This window comes from Centruroides sculpturatus, unplaced genomic scaffold, assembly GCF_000671375.1.
Source record: "Centruroides sculpturatus isolate CEXI.00-Female unplaced genomic scaffold, Cexi_2.0 scaffold624, whole genome shotgun sequence".
Classification (NCBI taxonomy): Eukaryota; Metazoa; Arthropoda; class Arachnida; order Scorpiones; family Buthidae; genus Centruroides; species Centruroides sculpturatus.
In genome coordinates this window covers 43,902-62,989 of record NW_019384988.1, presented here as the reverse complement: position 1 = coordinate 62,989, position 19,088 = coordinate 43,902, and the positions used below count along the sequence as shown (strand labels likewise).

Here is a 19,088-nt window from a genome sequence, read left to right as displayed (position 1 = left end):
ATTTGTGTGCTTGCTGTAGAATGATTGAATCTATGACTAACTGTTCTTTGCATCCCATGTTGTTTCTACAACAGCCATTTTGTTCTCAGTGAAAATGTTATGTTATTCTATATGATGGATTGTTTGTGGTGCATGAAGTGAGTATTTTGTGGAGTGTAGGAAGGAACATGATTGGTCTATGTAGGATTTCTGGTGATGTTATTTTTGGTTTCATATATATGATGCTCTGTGTAAGAAACTTTGTCATTTCTAGTGGATTGCAGATTATATAAAATGCTCAGCTAGATCCTGGTTTAGAGATATTTATATTTCTTATTTTATATTTTAATAATAATTGAAAATGGAATATAAATATATATCTGCATATTTTTGTTTTGTTTATTCATCTGTTTATTTCAAAAATTTAAAACTTTTTTAATATAAGGTTTTAACAGTAATTATATTTTCCAGGTTTTTATAAAAAATGCATTGGATTCATTCAGCAAATTGAATTCCACAGAATTTGAAAGTAGTCTGCAAAATGTAAGAATTTTAATCATTAAATTATTGTTACTATAATTTTGTGCACATAACCCACAAGTTTACAAAATTGTTAGAAATAAAACTTTTGTATAATGTACATTAGTGTGTGCCCTGCACTTTCAATATGGTGTTAAAAATATGAAACTTACTAGTACACATTTTAAAAGATATCACCTCAACTTTTTCCTGTTAATTGAATTTCATCTTCATTGACAGTTCATTGTAGGTTTAATTATAATTGAGGTAGAAGAAATGGGAAAAAGTAAATATTAGATATAAAAACTTGTAAAGTTGATAATGATATCAGTTTGAGAGTCCAATTACTCAATTCCAAATCTCTGTAGAAAGAGAACAATGCTCTGTTTTCACTTGCAGAAAATACCACAGAAAAATAATTTAGAAATGGAAAACAAAAGGAATTGTTTTGTAGCACAGAGAGAATTAGGAAAAAGTAAAAAATGCTTAACGTTTCTTTTGTTGTAAACAGAAATTAAAAATCAACAGCCAATACAAAGCAAGAAACAATTATGATATTGAAAGAGCAACATGACAGACACAACAAAACGACATAGAATGTTGATTGATTATGACAATAAATACTGCTATATTAGAACATTTTTAACTTCTAAAAAAAGTGAAAAAGAAAGGAAAAATAAATTGAAAATGAGAATATATATGAATAAGGTGATCAGATGTACAAAGGTTAAAAACAGGAAATGTGTTTAAGAAAGGACGTAGTTACAAAAATCAGCAAACTGGCTAGTTTTTATTCCAAATACATTTTTATTACATTTAATGAAACTAAAGTTTCTTGAAATGACATTTATGGAATACTATTTTCTTTCATTAGATGAGCTGATTTTTTTTTAACATATATTTATAAATTTAGCTAAATAAATATTTATATTTCTTATTTTATATTTTACTAATATGTAACTTAGTGGAATATAAATACATATCTGCATATATATTTTATTTATTCATCTGTTGATTTCAAAAATTAAAAATGTTTGTTTTCTTTTTATATCAGATTTTGATTTGGTCATTACTTATCTATTTAAATCAACACAAAGTATATTACTTGAAGTTGTATTTATCATTATTCTGTCCTTTACCTGAAGAACTTTCTATTTTAAATATGTTCCTTTCATCATTCATTCATTTTTTTTTCATTCATTCATTCGTGTTTTATTAATGCAAATAACTTACATTGCCTGATATTGCAATGCATGATCAGGCTTTGGATACATATAAAGTACATGCAGTAGAAGGTAGATGTGAAGCTAACACATCAAACAAAAGTATAATGATAGTGTTAATTAAGCAAGTTATGCAATATAAAAGACAGATCATATGTACAGTTAGGCTAGAACTTGAGCCTTTACAATAGAGGTTGATTAAGTGAGATAATTATAAGATATTTACTTAATTTATGAGAAGTTTACATGCCAAGACAGTCAGGTTTCAATGGCTAATTAATAGTTGTAGTCCTAAAATATTTCTCAACAAACTGGAGAAACAGATTATGAGTCTCTTTGTCATGCATTAAGTCTTGTGCCTCACAAGACCAGCAGCAATTTTTGCTGAGAAGCAGCATCCTTAGCTGGTTTATTTCTAATTCCATTGCTATACACTCAAAAATGTAGTGGAAGCAACCATCCCATTTATTGCAGGTGGGAAATAAGTCATTGTGGTGCAGGGAAATCTGTTTAGGTAGGAGCTGAAATGACCATGGTTCGTATAGAATTGCATGGTTGATGAGTTATTTTTATCCAGTTGTTATGGAGTAGCAGTTTTAAATCAGGAAAGAACTGTCTTGTGATTGAAGGAATATTATTATTCCAGTGCTGTTGCCAGTGTTGTAATAGCTTGTTCCAGAGTATAGTTTTAATTGCCTTGAGGGATAGTTTGTTATAACTGATTGGGATATTCTGATTGCTGGCTGCCTCCCTTGCTAGAGTATTTGCTCTGTCATTGCTGGATTTTCACTTTGGGATCAAGTCCATTTGAAATAGTAATCATTGTCAAAAGTGACTATTATTCATTGTATGGTTGAAGCGATGGAGTGCAGAGACCTTTTCTTGATTGCTGATAATGCAGCAGTGCAGTCAGTAATGAATGGTATTCTATCATAGTTAACGGCTTGTTCATATCAGTTAATGGCCTGCAATAGCGCATGAAGCTCAGCCTGGAAAATAGTGCATAGGGCCCGAAATGAAATGATTTGGTAAGGCTTTCTACATTCTCTTGGTAGACTACAAAACTGGCTCCCACTTCATTTTCCTGTCTGGAATTCCATCTGTAAAAATTGTGATGGGACATTCTGTGGGGCAGTCCTCTGGAATTCTTAAGTTGGTATGGGGCTTAAAGTGAGCTCAAATGTGATTGGCTGTTCCCATAAGTCTGGAGATATTAACATTTGCATAGTCACATTTTTGCCTCATTTTATTTTCCAGATGCATTGGTAATTAATCATTAGATCTATAGGGGGTTTGTGGGCAAGGGCCTGTAAGCTGGCATTAGCTGTGATCTTGTATACTTTTGTTATAAGCAGAAGTGCCTTCCACTGTACAGATATGTTTTTCTTTTTTTTTTTTTGTATACTTTGCTAATAACATTTTCCCAGGTACTGCACCTATACAAAAGCATGGAAAGAAATATGCTATTATAAATGGTCCCCATAGCCTTGTTGTTCAAGCCCCACAAGGTTTTAGCCACTTTTGTGAAGGCCTGCATGATATGCTTGGTTTGTTAAGTGATGTAGTGGACGTGTTGGTTCCATCAGAGGTGGTGCTCTAGAATAATGCCCCAGTACTTCAACTCCTTCACAACTCCTATGTGGCTTCCATTCATGCAGAGTGTGGGGAGACAGATGTACAAATTTCTCTGCCCTGGCAGATTAAAAACGATTGCTTTCATCTTTCTTGTATTGAACTTCAATTTATTTTTTTGAATCAATCATCTGTTCACTGAATCCACTGAATTGCATTTAGTAAAAAGATTCTTTTAAAAATATAAACATCAAATAACCTGATTCTTGATTAATATGAAACTATCTGCCAGATTGTTTATAGCCATAATATAGCCCAATAAAATCTGGCAAATCATTTGATATTAAGATTCTTTTAATATTTATATAATGTTTTGATATACAAAAGATATATTTTACAATTTTTATCAGTTCTGAATGACAAAGCTTGCCAAAATATCAATTAATGACTTATTTGCTTTTTCCATATACTATTAGTCCATGGACAGTAAGCTGTGATTATGTTCTATTTCATACCCAAGATTTCAAATGCATCAGAAAAAAAGATAATGTGAAGTTTGCATCATAATCAGATTTCTGAACTGGAACTTGCTTCTCTTGGAAAACCATCTAAAAAAAAAAGGTGGAAAGCAATTTATGACACCAGGCTTGGCATCTAGACTGGATTATACAGAAGGTGAACAACCAAAATGCCACTGTGCTGCTTCATGCTATTGGAGAAAGTCTGGGACAAAACATATCCAAATTCTCTAAATCATTCCTCAGTTTGCCATAGTCATATTAGGCAACAGAAAGCAACAGCCACAGAAATAATCTCTCAATTTAATCCAAGTGTTAATCCTAGTTATGTATTGGGATGGCAAGCTGCTGTCAGATCTTACTAGAAACAAAGTAGTTGACCATCTTTCTATTTTAGTTACAGGTGATGGAGTAGAAAAACTGCTCAAAAAAATTTTGGCTGGAACTGGATTGGAAAGGGGCAAGGCTGTATTTGGAATTGTGAAATCTTGAATAGAAAGTGAAAGGGATGTGTTTTGACACTACAATGTCAAATATTAGATTAAAAAAATGGAGCATGTATCTAGATTGAGCACAAATTAGACAAGGACCTCCTCTACCTTTCCAGCAGACACCATATATTCAAGCCAGTACTGGAAGTTATCTTCTCTGTCACTTTAACTCCATCAGTAAGCCCAGAAATATTAATATTCAAGAAACTTCAAGCACATTGTGCATCAGTGGATAAGATAAGATTGAATACAAAACTGCACTTGATGAATTCACTACCAGTGATGTTGCTGACATTAAAGCTGAAATAATCACTTTTGCTTTGGAGAATTGAACCATCAGCAATCTTGCAATGATACAGAGAGCACCTGGAAATTTCTTAATCTTTCTTGGAAATGAACCTCATAATGAAATAAGATTCTATTTGAAAATGTGGTTTGAAACACCACAACCTTCAAAAGAATCTTAAAATATTCCCAGCAGAAAAATTTTAATGAACTATAATATAGACACACATTTCCAATCTATGAATAAGATCTGTATCAGGTCTTAGTCATGTTCCAAATTGGAATGCTAGCTTAAACATGATGTATTTTGAATATTTTCAAATATGTTTAAATATATACAAATATATCAAGATATACTTGATGAATATATCAAGATATACTTGATATATTCATCTGTATTTGTCCATCTATATTATACTTTATTAAAATTTTTCTACTGGAGTTATTTTAAGGGTCTTTTGAAGATGGTGTTGTACAGTATATGTGGTATGATCCAAAAGTTTGGGGACTGCAGTAATGTATGACAACAAAAGCATGTCTTTGAAGTTACAACATATGACATGGATTCTATCAAACCATTCCTACGTGTTCAGGTTGGTGATTAAACCGCAAGTGCTGTTGTTTTCTTTCAGAGATAGTTATCTTTGTTTTGTGACGTAATAAAATTGGAGTTTCAAGAACAGCTCTGCAACATTAAATTTGTCAGCGTTTAGGTAAAACATCTACAGAGTCTACAGAGTCTACAACTGAAAAACAAATAACAGTTTCTTTAACACCAGAAACACACAACTGAGATTTAGATACTTTAAACAAGAGAGACTTTAAAATTGCTAAGAAAGGTGTATGGTGATTTTACCATGGTGAAATCAAAGGTGTACAAATGGCATTGTTGTTTTAAAGAGGGTCAAGAATCCATCGTAGACGATGAACGCTCTGGCCGACCTTCAACTTCACGGAACAAGGAAAATGTTGAATTGGTCTCTTAATGTGTTCTCAAAGATTGTCGCCAAACCCTTGAAAAAATTGCTGCAACTACTCACTTATCAAAGACTAGTTGCCAGCGTATTTTAACGGAAGATCTTAACATGCACCGAGCAAAGGGAAAGTCATGATTGAGGTGTTTTTTGATTCTGAAGGAATTGTTTATTCAGAATTTATTCCCGAAGGCAGAACAGTAAACAAAGAGCATTATCTAGACATTTTATGTCGTTTGGGGAATCCATTTGTTGTAAACAGCTACAGATCTGGCAAAGTGGAGACTGGTACCTTCTACATGACAACGCACCTGCACATTGGTCCCAAATGGTCACACAATTTCTCGCCAAAACTCAAATTAATGTGCTTACACACTCTGCCTATTCACCGGACTTAGCCCCGTGTGATTTTTATTTGTTTCCATCAACGAAAAATCATTTGCAGGGATGCTGTTTTGTGTCATCAGATGAAGTGAGAGCAGCATCGCAGGAGGCCTTACGGAAGGTTTCAAAAAATGGCTTCCAGAAGTTATACGAGTGCTGGCAAAAGTGTATTGTTGCCCAAGGTGATTACTTTGAAGGTGGTTGTGCATCAGCAATATAAACTTTTTAAGGTACCATTAAGATAAATTTTAAGCCAAGTCCCCAAACTTTTGGATCGTACTACGTATTTCTTCTAGCATGGTAAAGATTTTGGAAATGGAGCTTCAAACCACTTCTAATTGCTGTGCCTTTAAATGATATGTTTCTGTTGAAGAATTTTCAGCAATACAAGATTACAAACTCCACAGTTGTCGATATTGCTCTGAAAAAGCCTGCTGGTCATCTGTGTTACCTCAATGAAGAGTTTGTTGCCTTTGGTTTCTTTGATAAAAGAGTACCATAGATATAAAAGTCAAAGTGATTGGAGCTGTCTAAAGTGAAGGGAATGAGAAATCACAAAGTGACTGACAATTGATCACAATAGCTTCTTGGAGAAAAATGTGGACTATTTTGTGTCAGCCAACACTTTGAAGTTTTCTGAAACTCAAAGAATTGGACCTCAAACTCTGTCTTTTTGATGCTCATTTCATGGAAATATAGGTCACATCAGGTCCATCAATTGCATTAATGATATGGCAGAATACAAAATATTCAATTGCAGAATACAATCAGTAGTATTCCCAGGATGAACAAACAAAACCAGTTTCTTCTGCAGATTGTCAAAGATCACTGGAAGAGATATCCAGACTTTAGGATGAGAATACTTGTCAATAACAATTAATATTCAACTATGTGATTATTATGTATTGTTAAATTCATCTTATGGCATTGTAGCATGGAAATTGCCAAATGTAAATTTTAAATGTTTAGTACTGTATTACCTTGTATTTTGCTTAAAATAAAGAAAATGTAATGTTTTAAACTTTGGTAGCAACTTCTAAATTTCATCTAATTGAAAAAGTAATATTCCCAAAATTTGGCTAAATTTTGGGAATATTACTTTTTTAATATTAGAACAAGGTAGGCAGGTGTTGCAAACTAACACTTTTGTTTTAGTCCCTATATAAGGGCTACCCTAATATACTTATCAAATACTAGCAGGTGGGCCCGGCATTGCTCGGGCAAAAGTAACGATAACTAAGATAAAGATTATTACGTTACAGTCAACCTTACCCGTTTTCACAGAATGCAAGAATTGGGTCTCCTTGTTTCCAGACTAATTAGAGAATTTTTAGATGGGTCTAAAAATATGTTCGATTTCCCGCAAAAACGAAAAAAACTGCATCTGCGTATCGCACGTCGCTTTCTCTTAACAATTCCATTGTTACGTAACATTTCCACTGTTGACACTTCCATTGTTACTTCAAACTTTTATTGTTACTTAAAACTTCCATTGTTACTTAACACTTCCATTGTTACTTAACACTTCCATTGTTGATGGAAGTGTTAAGCCTTAATCCTGTCCCTCTCCCCATGGGGAGGAATTTCGAAAAATCCCTTCTTAGTGTGCGTTCTCCTAACGTACTCTAACTGTGTACCAAATTTCAACTTTCAACTCCTAACCGTTTGGGCTCATATCCATAATGTATATAGAAATTTTAATCCTGTCTCTCTCCCCCCCGGGGGAGAATTTCGAAAAATCCCTTCTTAGTGTGCGTTTTCGTGACGTACCCTAACTGTATACCAAATTTCAACTTTCAACTCCTAACCGTTTGGGCTCTGCGCTGATTATTATTATTATTATTATCAACCCGTCTCGATTATATATTAGATTAAATGTGATCATTTGAAAAGGATGTTAAAGTCTCCATATATAAACATCACTAAGCCAAATGTATTAATAAAAAATCAAATAATCATCATAGATTTCCATAATTATGGCAATTGTTTGGTAAATGAAAAGATTTAATCAGGCTTTGTAAATATATTTATCAATTAAAATCTAATTTTATTTAAGCTCCTGTTAATTAAATTTTATTTATTTACTGTAATTAATTATTTTTATGAACAAAATGGACTACATTTTATAATTATGTGTAATGTATTTTAGGTAACTAAAATAATTGAAAGGCTTCCAAAAGAAATAAGTGTGCAAACAAAATCCTTACAAAATGGTATGTTTTTTTCTTAATTTTTATTAATAGTTAAATATTAGATAATTTAACTGAATTTTTTGTTAAACATATCAAAGTTGATATTTGATTAATCATGTGGATAAAAGAATATAAATTGATCAGATGCCAAGAAACATTTTTTCTGCAAAGGGATCTGTATATCTCAGAGAATCTAGATTTGAATCTGAGTCAGAAAATTTTCATGGAGTTCTGATCCAGATATTTAATGTGCCATTCTTAATCACACAGCTAATTTTATTTCACAATAGACCTACCCATAATCAATGTGTTATACTGTATTTTTTTTAACAAAAGAAAACGACTATACACAAAGTGTTTAGATGGCAGAAGTGGGGAGATAAGGAGGAGGGTGAGGAGATAGAAAGAAGAGAAAGGAAGGATTCCTCTGAGCAGTGTACATAAGGTTACAACTCCCTCTATGATTAATGTTAGTATTCCATAAAATAAGCATAAAAACTGGGATACTGTATTAAGAGATGTTTATCTTAGAGCTCCAAATGAGATATTTGTCTATTCTGATAATTGAGGAAAAAATAACAATTGATACTAAATGACTAGTTAAATCTTGGTTTTTGAAGAAATTGGTTTGTGAGCATAATTTCAAACTCATAATTGCACCAGGTGCCATACAATAACTCAGTTGCCACAAAGGTACTTGGCAGCACCCAACAACATACAGTAGAGTGTCGTTTATCCGAAAGTCGGTTATCTGAAATGTCAGTTGTCCGAAAGAATTCCAGTTGGCAAATTTAAATTTTCGCTAGAGCTGTGGCACTGCAATCTTTGGCTATGTCTTGGGCTACTCCAATATTTTTTATGTTTGTGTATGTGTTTTAGCTGGCAGCACTGGCACTTTTGTGTGGTGTTTTTCTGAGGACTGTGTGTCATGCTGAATCGAACGTTTTTGATACTAGATTAACTTCTAAAGTATAATTTTTTTTGTTCTTATATTTTTCAATATATTTATTTTGTTTGTAAAAAATAAAGAAATAATTTTTAACGATACAATAGCCATGATGATTATTTTAAAAAGTTTACATTAGGCTTAACATTGATGAAAATTCAACACGAAGCGACATGCAACGGAGAAAAATTTCAACATGGGATAGGTTAATATATTTTTTCGTACATAATCGGTTATCTGAAAAATAAGTTATCCAAACAACCTCAAGTTAGTTTTGGTCCAGTTTATAAGCCATTATCAGGAATTCTTTAATAACAAATTTTAGAATATTTGATCATTTACTACATTTTTGTATTTTTGAACATTTTTTTTAACATCATGTTTTATCTTTTGAAACAATAAATTGCCAAATGTTCTAGAATTCATTATTAAAGAACTCGTGACAATGGTCTATAAACTATGCAAAAATGTTTGAATTTGAAATTGTCACTGTTTAAAATGAGGGTTTACTCTTATAAGAAAGAATGAATTAAAATCTCAACAGAATTTCAAGATGATTTTTAATAATTTAATGGAATTAGTCCTTTGTTTTCCAGGAATGCAGCTTCTGTAGAAAGAATATTTTCATTTATGAATTTCCTGTGGCCAAAAAAAAGTCAAGATTAAATATTGCAACCACGAAAGCAATGCTAATTATAAATTAAAATTGCAACTTACAATGCAATAAGTTTTCTGATAAAATTGTGAGTGATCATAATTTATTAAGCAAAAACAACTCCTCTGAAAAATATGCTGTTTGACCCTAGAAAACCTCCTATGTCAGCCTAATTAAATTTGGTACCTAACTATTAAATGTCATATTGCATTGTAATAAAAATAAGTTTTTGTTATTAAATTCTTGAAAATAAAAGCTTTTAGAGAAATTTATGTATTTTTTTACGCAACCAAATCAACATAATAATTTACAAGCAAGTTGCTAATAATGTTCATCTATATTGACAGAATTTTAATAAGTAGGTCTTTCTTTATCAGCTGCATCTTCCCCATCTTGTTTTAACATCAAGAAATTATGATCATCTTAGGCTATAGTCATATGTAGATGTTGAGTAAGAAAGGGGAAGTAATTTTTCAGTGCCATGTGTGAGAGTTGTGGCAGGTTGGCTCAGTTCTGCTTGCTGAAAATATTTAAAATGTAATCATTTCTACCACAACTGATTTTACAATTCAAGACTTTGCTAATAAATCTTATTTTTTCTAAGGTCTTTAAGATTTTAAATAAGATCTTAACATTTTTTTTCTAATGAAATCTTATTTTTGGCATTTTTAACATATTTTAACAAACCATTTTCTTTTATTTAAATATGATGCCAAGTTTCAGTCAATATCAACACCTTATCTGAATAAAAATTCAAATACATATCTAAAGGACTTTAAAAAGTACATACTAAGTTATATTACTTTAATTATGATTATTGGTTAAATACTATTAATATTCAGATTGTATAGAAATTACAGTAGATTTTTGCTTATTGTAATCACTAATAACATTAAATATAATAAATAAATATGAAAACATTTAATGGAAAGTTTAGTTTTATTGACTTTGGCATTAAAAGAATATGTTAAAACAATTTATAAGATGTATAATTTTAAAGATTTATTAACTGTAATTATTATTATTATTACTAATTAATATATAATTTATCCAGTATTGTTTCTCTGCTACCAACTTTAACAACAGCTAGCATTATGCCAGTAAACTAAATTATTGTACTGTGAGCAAATTACAATGTTTAACATTTAAGACAGGGGTGTCCAACCCGCGGGCCGCATGCGGCCCAAGGCAAGTTCCAATGTGGCCCAATAAACGTGTAAACAAAACCGACAAATTTTTAAATTATTTATTTATTTCTACAGCATAAACCTCAAAAAAGAAGTTTCACAAAGCCGTAAACCTTTATACATGTTTTATTTTTTAATAGAAAGGAAGTATTTTCAAATATTTGTAATGTGTGAATGAGGAAGGAATACTAAATAAACCTGGAGTCGTGACTCAAAGGACTATAGCCCAAAATTCGGGGAAAGGAGAGAAAGGCTAAAAAAAAAGAAGTGAGAAAGGTTGGAAAATTAAGGATCAATATTTGCATAACAGAAGGTCTATTTAACCTTTCTCACTTCTTTATATTTTGACCTTTCTCTCCTTTCCCCGAATTTGGGTCTATAATCCTCTGAATCCCAACTCTAGCTTTATTTAATATTACTTTCAGCGTTGCAAGATTTGTCTACTTTTCGCCAAATTTAGGTACCCTTTTTTTAGTTTGGCGTAAAAAAATATCATTTGGCGCATTGGCTATATTTTGGGCTACATATTATTTATAAATATATTAGTTGAATAAAAATGCACTTTAAAATGGTGTTTCGTTATTTTTATTAATTAAAGACCCAAATAAAACAAATATTTGTGTTTTTCAAATAAATTTTTGTTTGACTTCTTTATAATAAATAAAATTATCTATTTCTAAGTAGAAATTAAAAGTGTCTGTAGAAGTAATTTTTTAAAATATCCTTTTTCGTGATAAAGTTTTAATATTTATTACTATTTTGTCATTCTATCCTACTGATGTTTAGATCTAACATTAAGCAGGCAAACACGAACAGTAACAAAAAAGAACTTTATTAGAAAAGGTTAGAACTGTCACAGACATCCTCGGGCAACACCCGGACAAAATCCAACGAACTTTCGCGCCTTTTCTTTTTTGACGTTGCCAGCCACTCTTGTTGGCAAGTGTTGCCAGACAGAGTTCGTGATCTTGGCAAGTGTTGCCAGACAGTGTTCAGGATCTCTGGCGCTGGCGGCCACACTATAATCTAGACATGTAAATCCTTAAATATATTTGTATATTTAAAAATTGGGTCACAATATATTTGTGGCCCAGAACTCCATGACTTCTTCCAATGTGGCCAGAGAAACCAAAAGGTTGGACACCCCTGATTTAAGGCATTGGTTAAGACTGATGATTGTTGTAAGAACATCCAGCTGGTCACATAGTCAGTACTGCTGCTCTGAATGACAGCATGATTAAAAGTATGGTGCTTTTGCTAACGCCATAAATGTGTTAAAATCAAGATGCCCTACCTCACTCATTTTTGATTGTTTGAATCTGTCTTCTTTGTTGTCTCAACCTATTCCTACTAAGCCTTCTAGGAATTATTATATAATAACAATAACTGATAATAATTGCATATTATTAGTCATATGTTGAGGCTAATAGCATGATGATAGAATTAAAAATATTAGAATTCTAAGTTTTCTATAAAAATTCTAAGTTTTGAATATACTTATTTATCAAAAGATGATAATGATGATAACTGAATCTTGACTATAAGTGAGGTTCTTTATAATGTATTTTAACTTGTATGTTTTGGGAGTGCTAATTTTTATGATAACCAATGGCTAACATTATTTGTGATTACAATAAGCAAAGACTACTGTACATAACTAGATTAATTGGTCAATGTTATCTTGTATTTCTTTTTGTATTTCATTTGTTATAAATGTTGTTGGACAAAGTTTGTTGTCCCTTGTAACAAGGTTTGCCTTTTTAACAAACTATATTGAATAAATATTTGAAATAATTTCATGCTAGTTAATTGATATCATTGGACAATTATATGTCTCATTAACATTTAAATTTAATAAATACATTATTTGTTAAATAAAATTTAAGTATTTATAATAATTTTTGATAATTTTGTTTTTATTTATTTTATTTTTTCAGAAATAAAATCTGGTTTAAGTAAAGCAGCTAAAGAACTTAATGATTCTGCAACTAAACTTATGAGTGATATATTTCCAAAAACTGAAGTAAATATACTTATTAATATTTGTTAGTTGCAAGTTATTTTAGACTTAAAAATATTTATTGAATACATTAAGTATGACTTATATTTTAATCTGAAATGATAAAAGACTTATAATACTAAAAATTAATAATAAATGATTAATTTAAATTTTTATTGTATTATTTCTAAATTATCAAAATTACTTTTCAAAATGTTTATTGTAAAATATGCTTTCTTGGCAATTGTTTATTGTGTAACTGATCATGTGTCAAACACAAGTAAAGGAAAATGATTTTAAATGGTTTCATTAATTAAATTGTATCTAATAGGAAATGCTTTTTGAATTCTTTAAAATTACTTTTCAGTCATAAATCTTTCTAATAATTTAAAAAAAAAAAAACTTGAAATTTTTATTTTATTGAATTTTAAACTTTCTGAGAATTTTCATTATATTTAATTGCCATAATTTTTTGATTAGTTTTTTTAAAATTATAATATATATCAACATTTCGAAGCCCGATGTATTGATACAAAGCCAAACGATACATTAATAATTGGGCTATTGATATGCTATAATTAATAATTTGACTAAGTAATTTGGTACTAGAAGTAGATATTATGCACTATCTTTTATCTAAATTAATAATTATAATAATTTAATAATTTTATTAAATAATTTAGAACAATCTGGAAGAAAAGAACTAGTCTGGAGTGAGACTTGAACCTAGTTGTAACTTTAACTTTCACTTACTGTGCAGTGTGCTTTCAAGTTATGCCATCCTGCTCCGGGCTGGTTTGTTTCTTCCAGATTTTTTAAAAATAATTTAATAAAATTATTAAATTATTATAATTATTAATTTAGATAAGAGATAGCATCTAATGTCTACCTCTAGTACCAAATTACTTAGTGAAATTATTAATTATAGCATATTAATAGCTCGATTATTAATGGCAATCATTTGGCTTTGTAAAATTATAATATTTAGTATGAGAATTAATATAAAGCAATAAAAATAACAATAAATTTATACAAAATTATAATTTAAACAAATGTATTGTAATACATATAAATTTTGTTTTAACCCCTTCTGGGCTCTTCTTCAGATATAGCTGGATCGAACATCAAACAAAAAAATTTGAATAAATCCGAACGCTGCTGAGTTTGAGTCACACGGTTCGTTCATTTATTTCGTCACGTGATATGTTTGAAAATGTTCAAAGATAACGATAAATGTCCATATTCAAGAGAAAGATATCATTAGAATATTTAAAAAACGTGCCATTGAGATACACAATTATCCAATAATGTTCTCACATGTTCCCTAGTACCTTTTATTTTATTTTATTTTTTAACACTTAATAAACAGTATACCGTTGTTACTCCGTATGTAGTGCGTTTTGCCATGCCATGGAAAGGCCGATTTCGTCTCTTGAATTAATACACGTGGATGTGTCGTATGCCTTAAAAATTTCCATCTCTTCCAACCACTTTAGGTGACGAATATGGGGTGTGGTGACAATTACACGCGCTCTATTGAAGTCCGCCACAATTTCAGGATCCGTGGGGTAGTTGGAGAGTGAGGTGGTGTGTCTGTTGCGTTGTATATCCGAGATATGCTCTTTTATCCTAACCCCTAACGAACGTTTAGTCGATCCTACATATACTAGATCCCTGTTAAACCGGTTATCTTTTAGCGGGATTGTGTAGACGCCTGATAGTTTCTCCACCCTGGATCGGTCCTTTTCGTTGCGCAGGATATCGAACAAGGTGCTGCATCTTCTGTATGTCAGGGTAACTTTTCGTTCTTTTGCGATGGTGTTGTATAAAGACCTCAATAAAGGGTTGAACCTGATAGGTATCCTTTCATTTTCCATCATCTTGCTAGTATTTTGTGTGGTCGTTGTAGTGTTGGAAGAAGCCTATACTAGCAAGATGATGGAAAATGAAAGGATACTGTACTTAAAATTTAATTAATGTTGTAGCTGATAAATACCTGATGTGGTACAGTATCATTTGAAACACATGTTTATAGGAAACCTGGATATCACTCATTTTATATTCTGGCATCAGTATATGTTCTGTTGGTGGTGTATAAAGGTATGAAATATTATTAAATTTTTATGACTGCTTCTGTAGTTTGCTTCAGAGTCTTTATCTTGCCTACCTCAAGGGAACTAATGGAAAGAAACACGTAACACATAAATTTTGTTGTTTCATTATTGTTAAATTCTATTATGTAAGAATCTTTTCTTTTTATTACTTAATATATGAATTTATCATTTGAATGATTCTTCACATTGGATATTTCCTGTTTTGTTTGTTGAACTGTCACATGTATGAGTTTATTTTTATAAGTATGAAATTATTATAGATATTATTATATAATGAGCTATACTCTAATGAGTATAGCTCATTTGAACTATTAAGCTATTGACATTATATAATGATTTTTATTGTACTTTTCACATCTTTACATAAGAATATAATATGTGTAATTGATATTCTTGTTAAAGTTCATAATAAAAATTTAGTACAGTGGGTGATCAATTAACGAACAAATCAGATAATGAACACTTTCGCAAAAGATTTATATGTTCGGTCAACGAACACCTCACAAAACAAATGCAAGAAGAAGCAACATAAAATAATGAATACTGATTGATCTTCCCTTGTCTTCAGGCAACAAATTGAAACTTTTTGGAGCACAGGAGACGTCGACATTGACACTCAACCTGGTATATACTGATTGGATAGTATTCCTCCAAAGTTTTAAACTCTCCCTTGTAATTCCAGTTATTTTTCTGACAAACAATTCTTTTATATATATTATATATATTCTTTTACTTGTTAAGTTTGCATCAGTTTTTATTTTCGAAAGGTGAGAGTATAACAGCAAGGAGTGGGCAGAAGATGACTGATGTTACTGGGCAGTATGGCTTGAACAGGTCTACAGTAGGCTGTAGTTCACTCTTAAGAAAGTTACAGTATAATCAAGAAGACTCAAGTAGCTAAAAGAATAACAAAAATCACATCTGAGAAATAAAGAACATTGAAGAGTTTATAATGGAACCTGAAATTGATCTGATGGCAGAAGAACGCTTGAATGAAGAACACCAAGAAACTCGGCAAGATATGTTTTCTTCTGAAAAAGAGGATTAATGTCTATATCTGCTATTAAACATCTTTTGAAGAAGTGAGAGGATGTCAGAACAACAGTCTTAGAATGACATCCAAACCAGGTTGGGGTTAATAGGCTTGAGGATATCTACAATTACAATGCTATTAATTACTTCTGAAAAATCCTGAAGAAGAGAGAAAAGCAATGAAATTAGACAGATTCTTTAACCCTCACAAACAGAAAAAAATGACTAATAAAAATGCAAGACTGTGTATACAGTAATACCTTGACTTATGCTACCCCGACTTACGTGAACCCGGAGTTACGCGATTTTCAAATCTCATCGATTTGTCTTTTGTTTGAGCGCCAAGCAACTCTCGATTACTCACCCCCCCCCACGCTATTGTTCAGCTTACATGTTCAGATGTGTCGTGCGGAATCGACACATAGCTACAATTTATTTTGTATTATTTATTTCTGTGTTTGTTATATCTATGGAGACTTGAGAGACTCTGTGATGATTTCTTGTAACCGTGAACGAATCAAAAGATGAGATAAGATTAACAAGAACATTTATTAGCTTACATACATCCGACTTGGATTTTACACAAATTGCGAAATTATACCCCGACTTATGTGAATTCGACTTATGCGGTTATCACTCGGCCCCGCCTATCGCGTAANTCTTGTAACCGTGAACGAATCAAAAGATGAGATAAGATTAACAAGAACATTTATTAGCTTACATACATCCGACTTGGATTTTACACAAATTGCGAAATTATACCCCGACTTATGTGAATTCGACTTATGCGGTTATCACTCGGCCCCGCCTATCGCGTAAGTTCGGAGTATCATTGTATATGTATTTTTACTATTACATATAAATAAACGTAGTAAGAAAGTGTATATATTTTATTTTTTGGGGTCTTCAGAATGAATTAATCAAATTTCCATAAAAACCAATTGTAAATCAATAATTGGTTAACAAACAGTTCAGATAGCGAACAAAGTCTTGGAACAGATTATGTTTATTAACTGATCACCCACTGTATACTGTTACAGATAAAAATCTTAAAACTATAAAATATGATTAATTATATAATTTTAAATACAAATAAATAAAATAAATTAATAAACTTCTTTAATTATTATTTTTTATTAATAATATAGACTTAAAAAATAATAATTAAAGAAGTTTATTAATTAAATATATATTTTGTTTATACATATAAATCTTTCTTTTTATTCATTTTTTGTTTAGGAAACATTATACAATGCTAGTATACGTACGAAGCAGTACATGCAAAGTGGAAAGAAATATGATAGTTATGGGCAAGTAAAATTAATCATAGAGAGCAATGTGATCTCTGTGTTATTACTGCTGAAATCTAATTATTAAATCAAGGTATTTTATAAAATTTTTACTTTATTTTATAATTTTTTAGAAAGTATACAACTCTTGGTATTTGTATTATAATGACAGTCATTGTCTCTTTCCTTGTTATTGGATTGTTTTTTGGGATCTGTGGTTATCAAAATAGTAGACCACCAACAAAAAGAACAACTATGTCAAATGTAGGTGGACATTTTTTGTTGATGTAAGTATGAGAAGAATATTAATATTTAAAAAATTACTTAATTTCTTGATCTAAATTTGCAGTCTGTACATAGAGATTGTAATTTTTCTGAATTACTTTATATGTGTGTACATGCATACATACACACATATAGCAAATATACGTGAGGTATGTTTAGAAACTATAAAGTCACCTGGTTTTTATTTTTATTTTATAAAATGTTCAGAAAATTTCAACATAGTACAGTATTAGTAAGGATTGACATTAAACATATTTTACTCAAAATGTCATGAGAATTTAACAATCATAGCATTCATTTTTAACAATAGGGGCAAATAGAATAAAATGGGATAGATAGGTAAAATAGAAAGCTCTTATGTTTGTCAGTATGAAGTGTCATCTACTGGTAGCTATACCAGTGCATACAGCACTTACATAATAGTTTGGTGAGAGGTTTGGACCTTGTCGAGAACCTCTCACCAAAATTTGCTCAAGAATTTTTGTAATTGAACAGAAAGAACAAAACCAAGAGAGACAGAAAATATTTTCATTTAATAAATAAAATACTTTCTTACTGGAACTACTTGGTTTTTATTTTCATTTCAGTTTACACAACAGAGGAACTGATATAAACAAGATCAACCATCTTTGTTTGGATTGGAATTTGGAGTTGAAATAAACATTGTTGTTAAACTGTTCTACAGCCCAAATTGGTCTCAATTTATTCCTGCAAACAAGTACAAGACCAATTACAAAGAGTGGATGGGAAAACAAGAGCAATTAGAAAGTGTGGACAGGGAACCAAGACCAATTGGGATGGTTGGTTGAAGGACCAAACAGTTAAAAATTTATGTCTGAAGGACACAAGGTTCTTGTTCTTTGTTTCTTTTTGATAGGTATCCTTTGATAACTTCTTCTTGTTCATTCTTACTTTGCAGATACTTGCGAAATCTGTGCCATCTCCTCTTCAGGTTGTACTGTACCTGTGGGAAGTGCCAACATCAACAGGTCTCTCTCTCTCTCTCTCTCTCTCTCTCAGAAACATTAGGACTTCTCCCCAATCCAGCTCATCATTGTATGATCAGTCTGCACATTATTAAAATCATCAGCAGTTAGAAGTTGAACTGTCTTGGACTTTTCCTGTGCTCTCAGATATGACTATGGACTGTAACTCAGTGTTGGATGTTGTTATCCATCTACTGGAGCTCCAGTGAATGGAGACAATTCATTGAAAAAATAGATTCTACCCATCCTTCCTCGCCAACCAGCCACTGTAATAAACTCTCAAAAAAGAACAAATTATTTTCTACAAGGATTGTAATTCACTAGTTATACTTGTGTGCATTTATTAGAGTAGGTTCTTATAATTCTTCTTGGTCTTCCAAGACCAAGAAAAATTGTAAGAACCCACTCTCTAATAAATGAATTCCAATAGAAAGAGTTCTTGTCTCAGTACCCACACC

General features: G+C 31.2%; 1 protein-coding gene across 1 annotated transcript in view; it reads left to right on the top strand.

Annotated features, from left to right (window-relative positions):
* Positions 1-19,088, top strand: part of LOC111632944 (prominin-1-like) — a 53,176-nt gene that overhangs the window by 28,416 nt on the left and 5,672 nt on the right. The window contains exons 7-11 of the mRNA XM_023377464.1: positions 451-522; positions 8,095-8,158; positions 12,863-12,948; positions 17,310-17,380; positions 17,494-17,646. Coding sequence (XP_023233232.1) covers positions 451-522; positions 8,095-8,158; positions 12,863-12,948; positions 17,310-17,380; positions 17,494-17,646 — 446 coding nt within the window. The remainder of the gene's footprint in view (positions 1-450; positions 523-8,094; positions 8,159-12,862; positions 12,949-17,309; positions 17,381-17,493; positions 17,647-19,088) is intronic.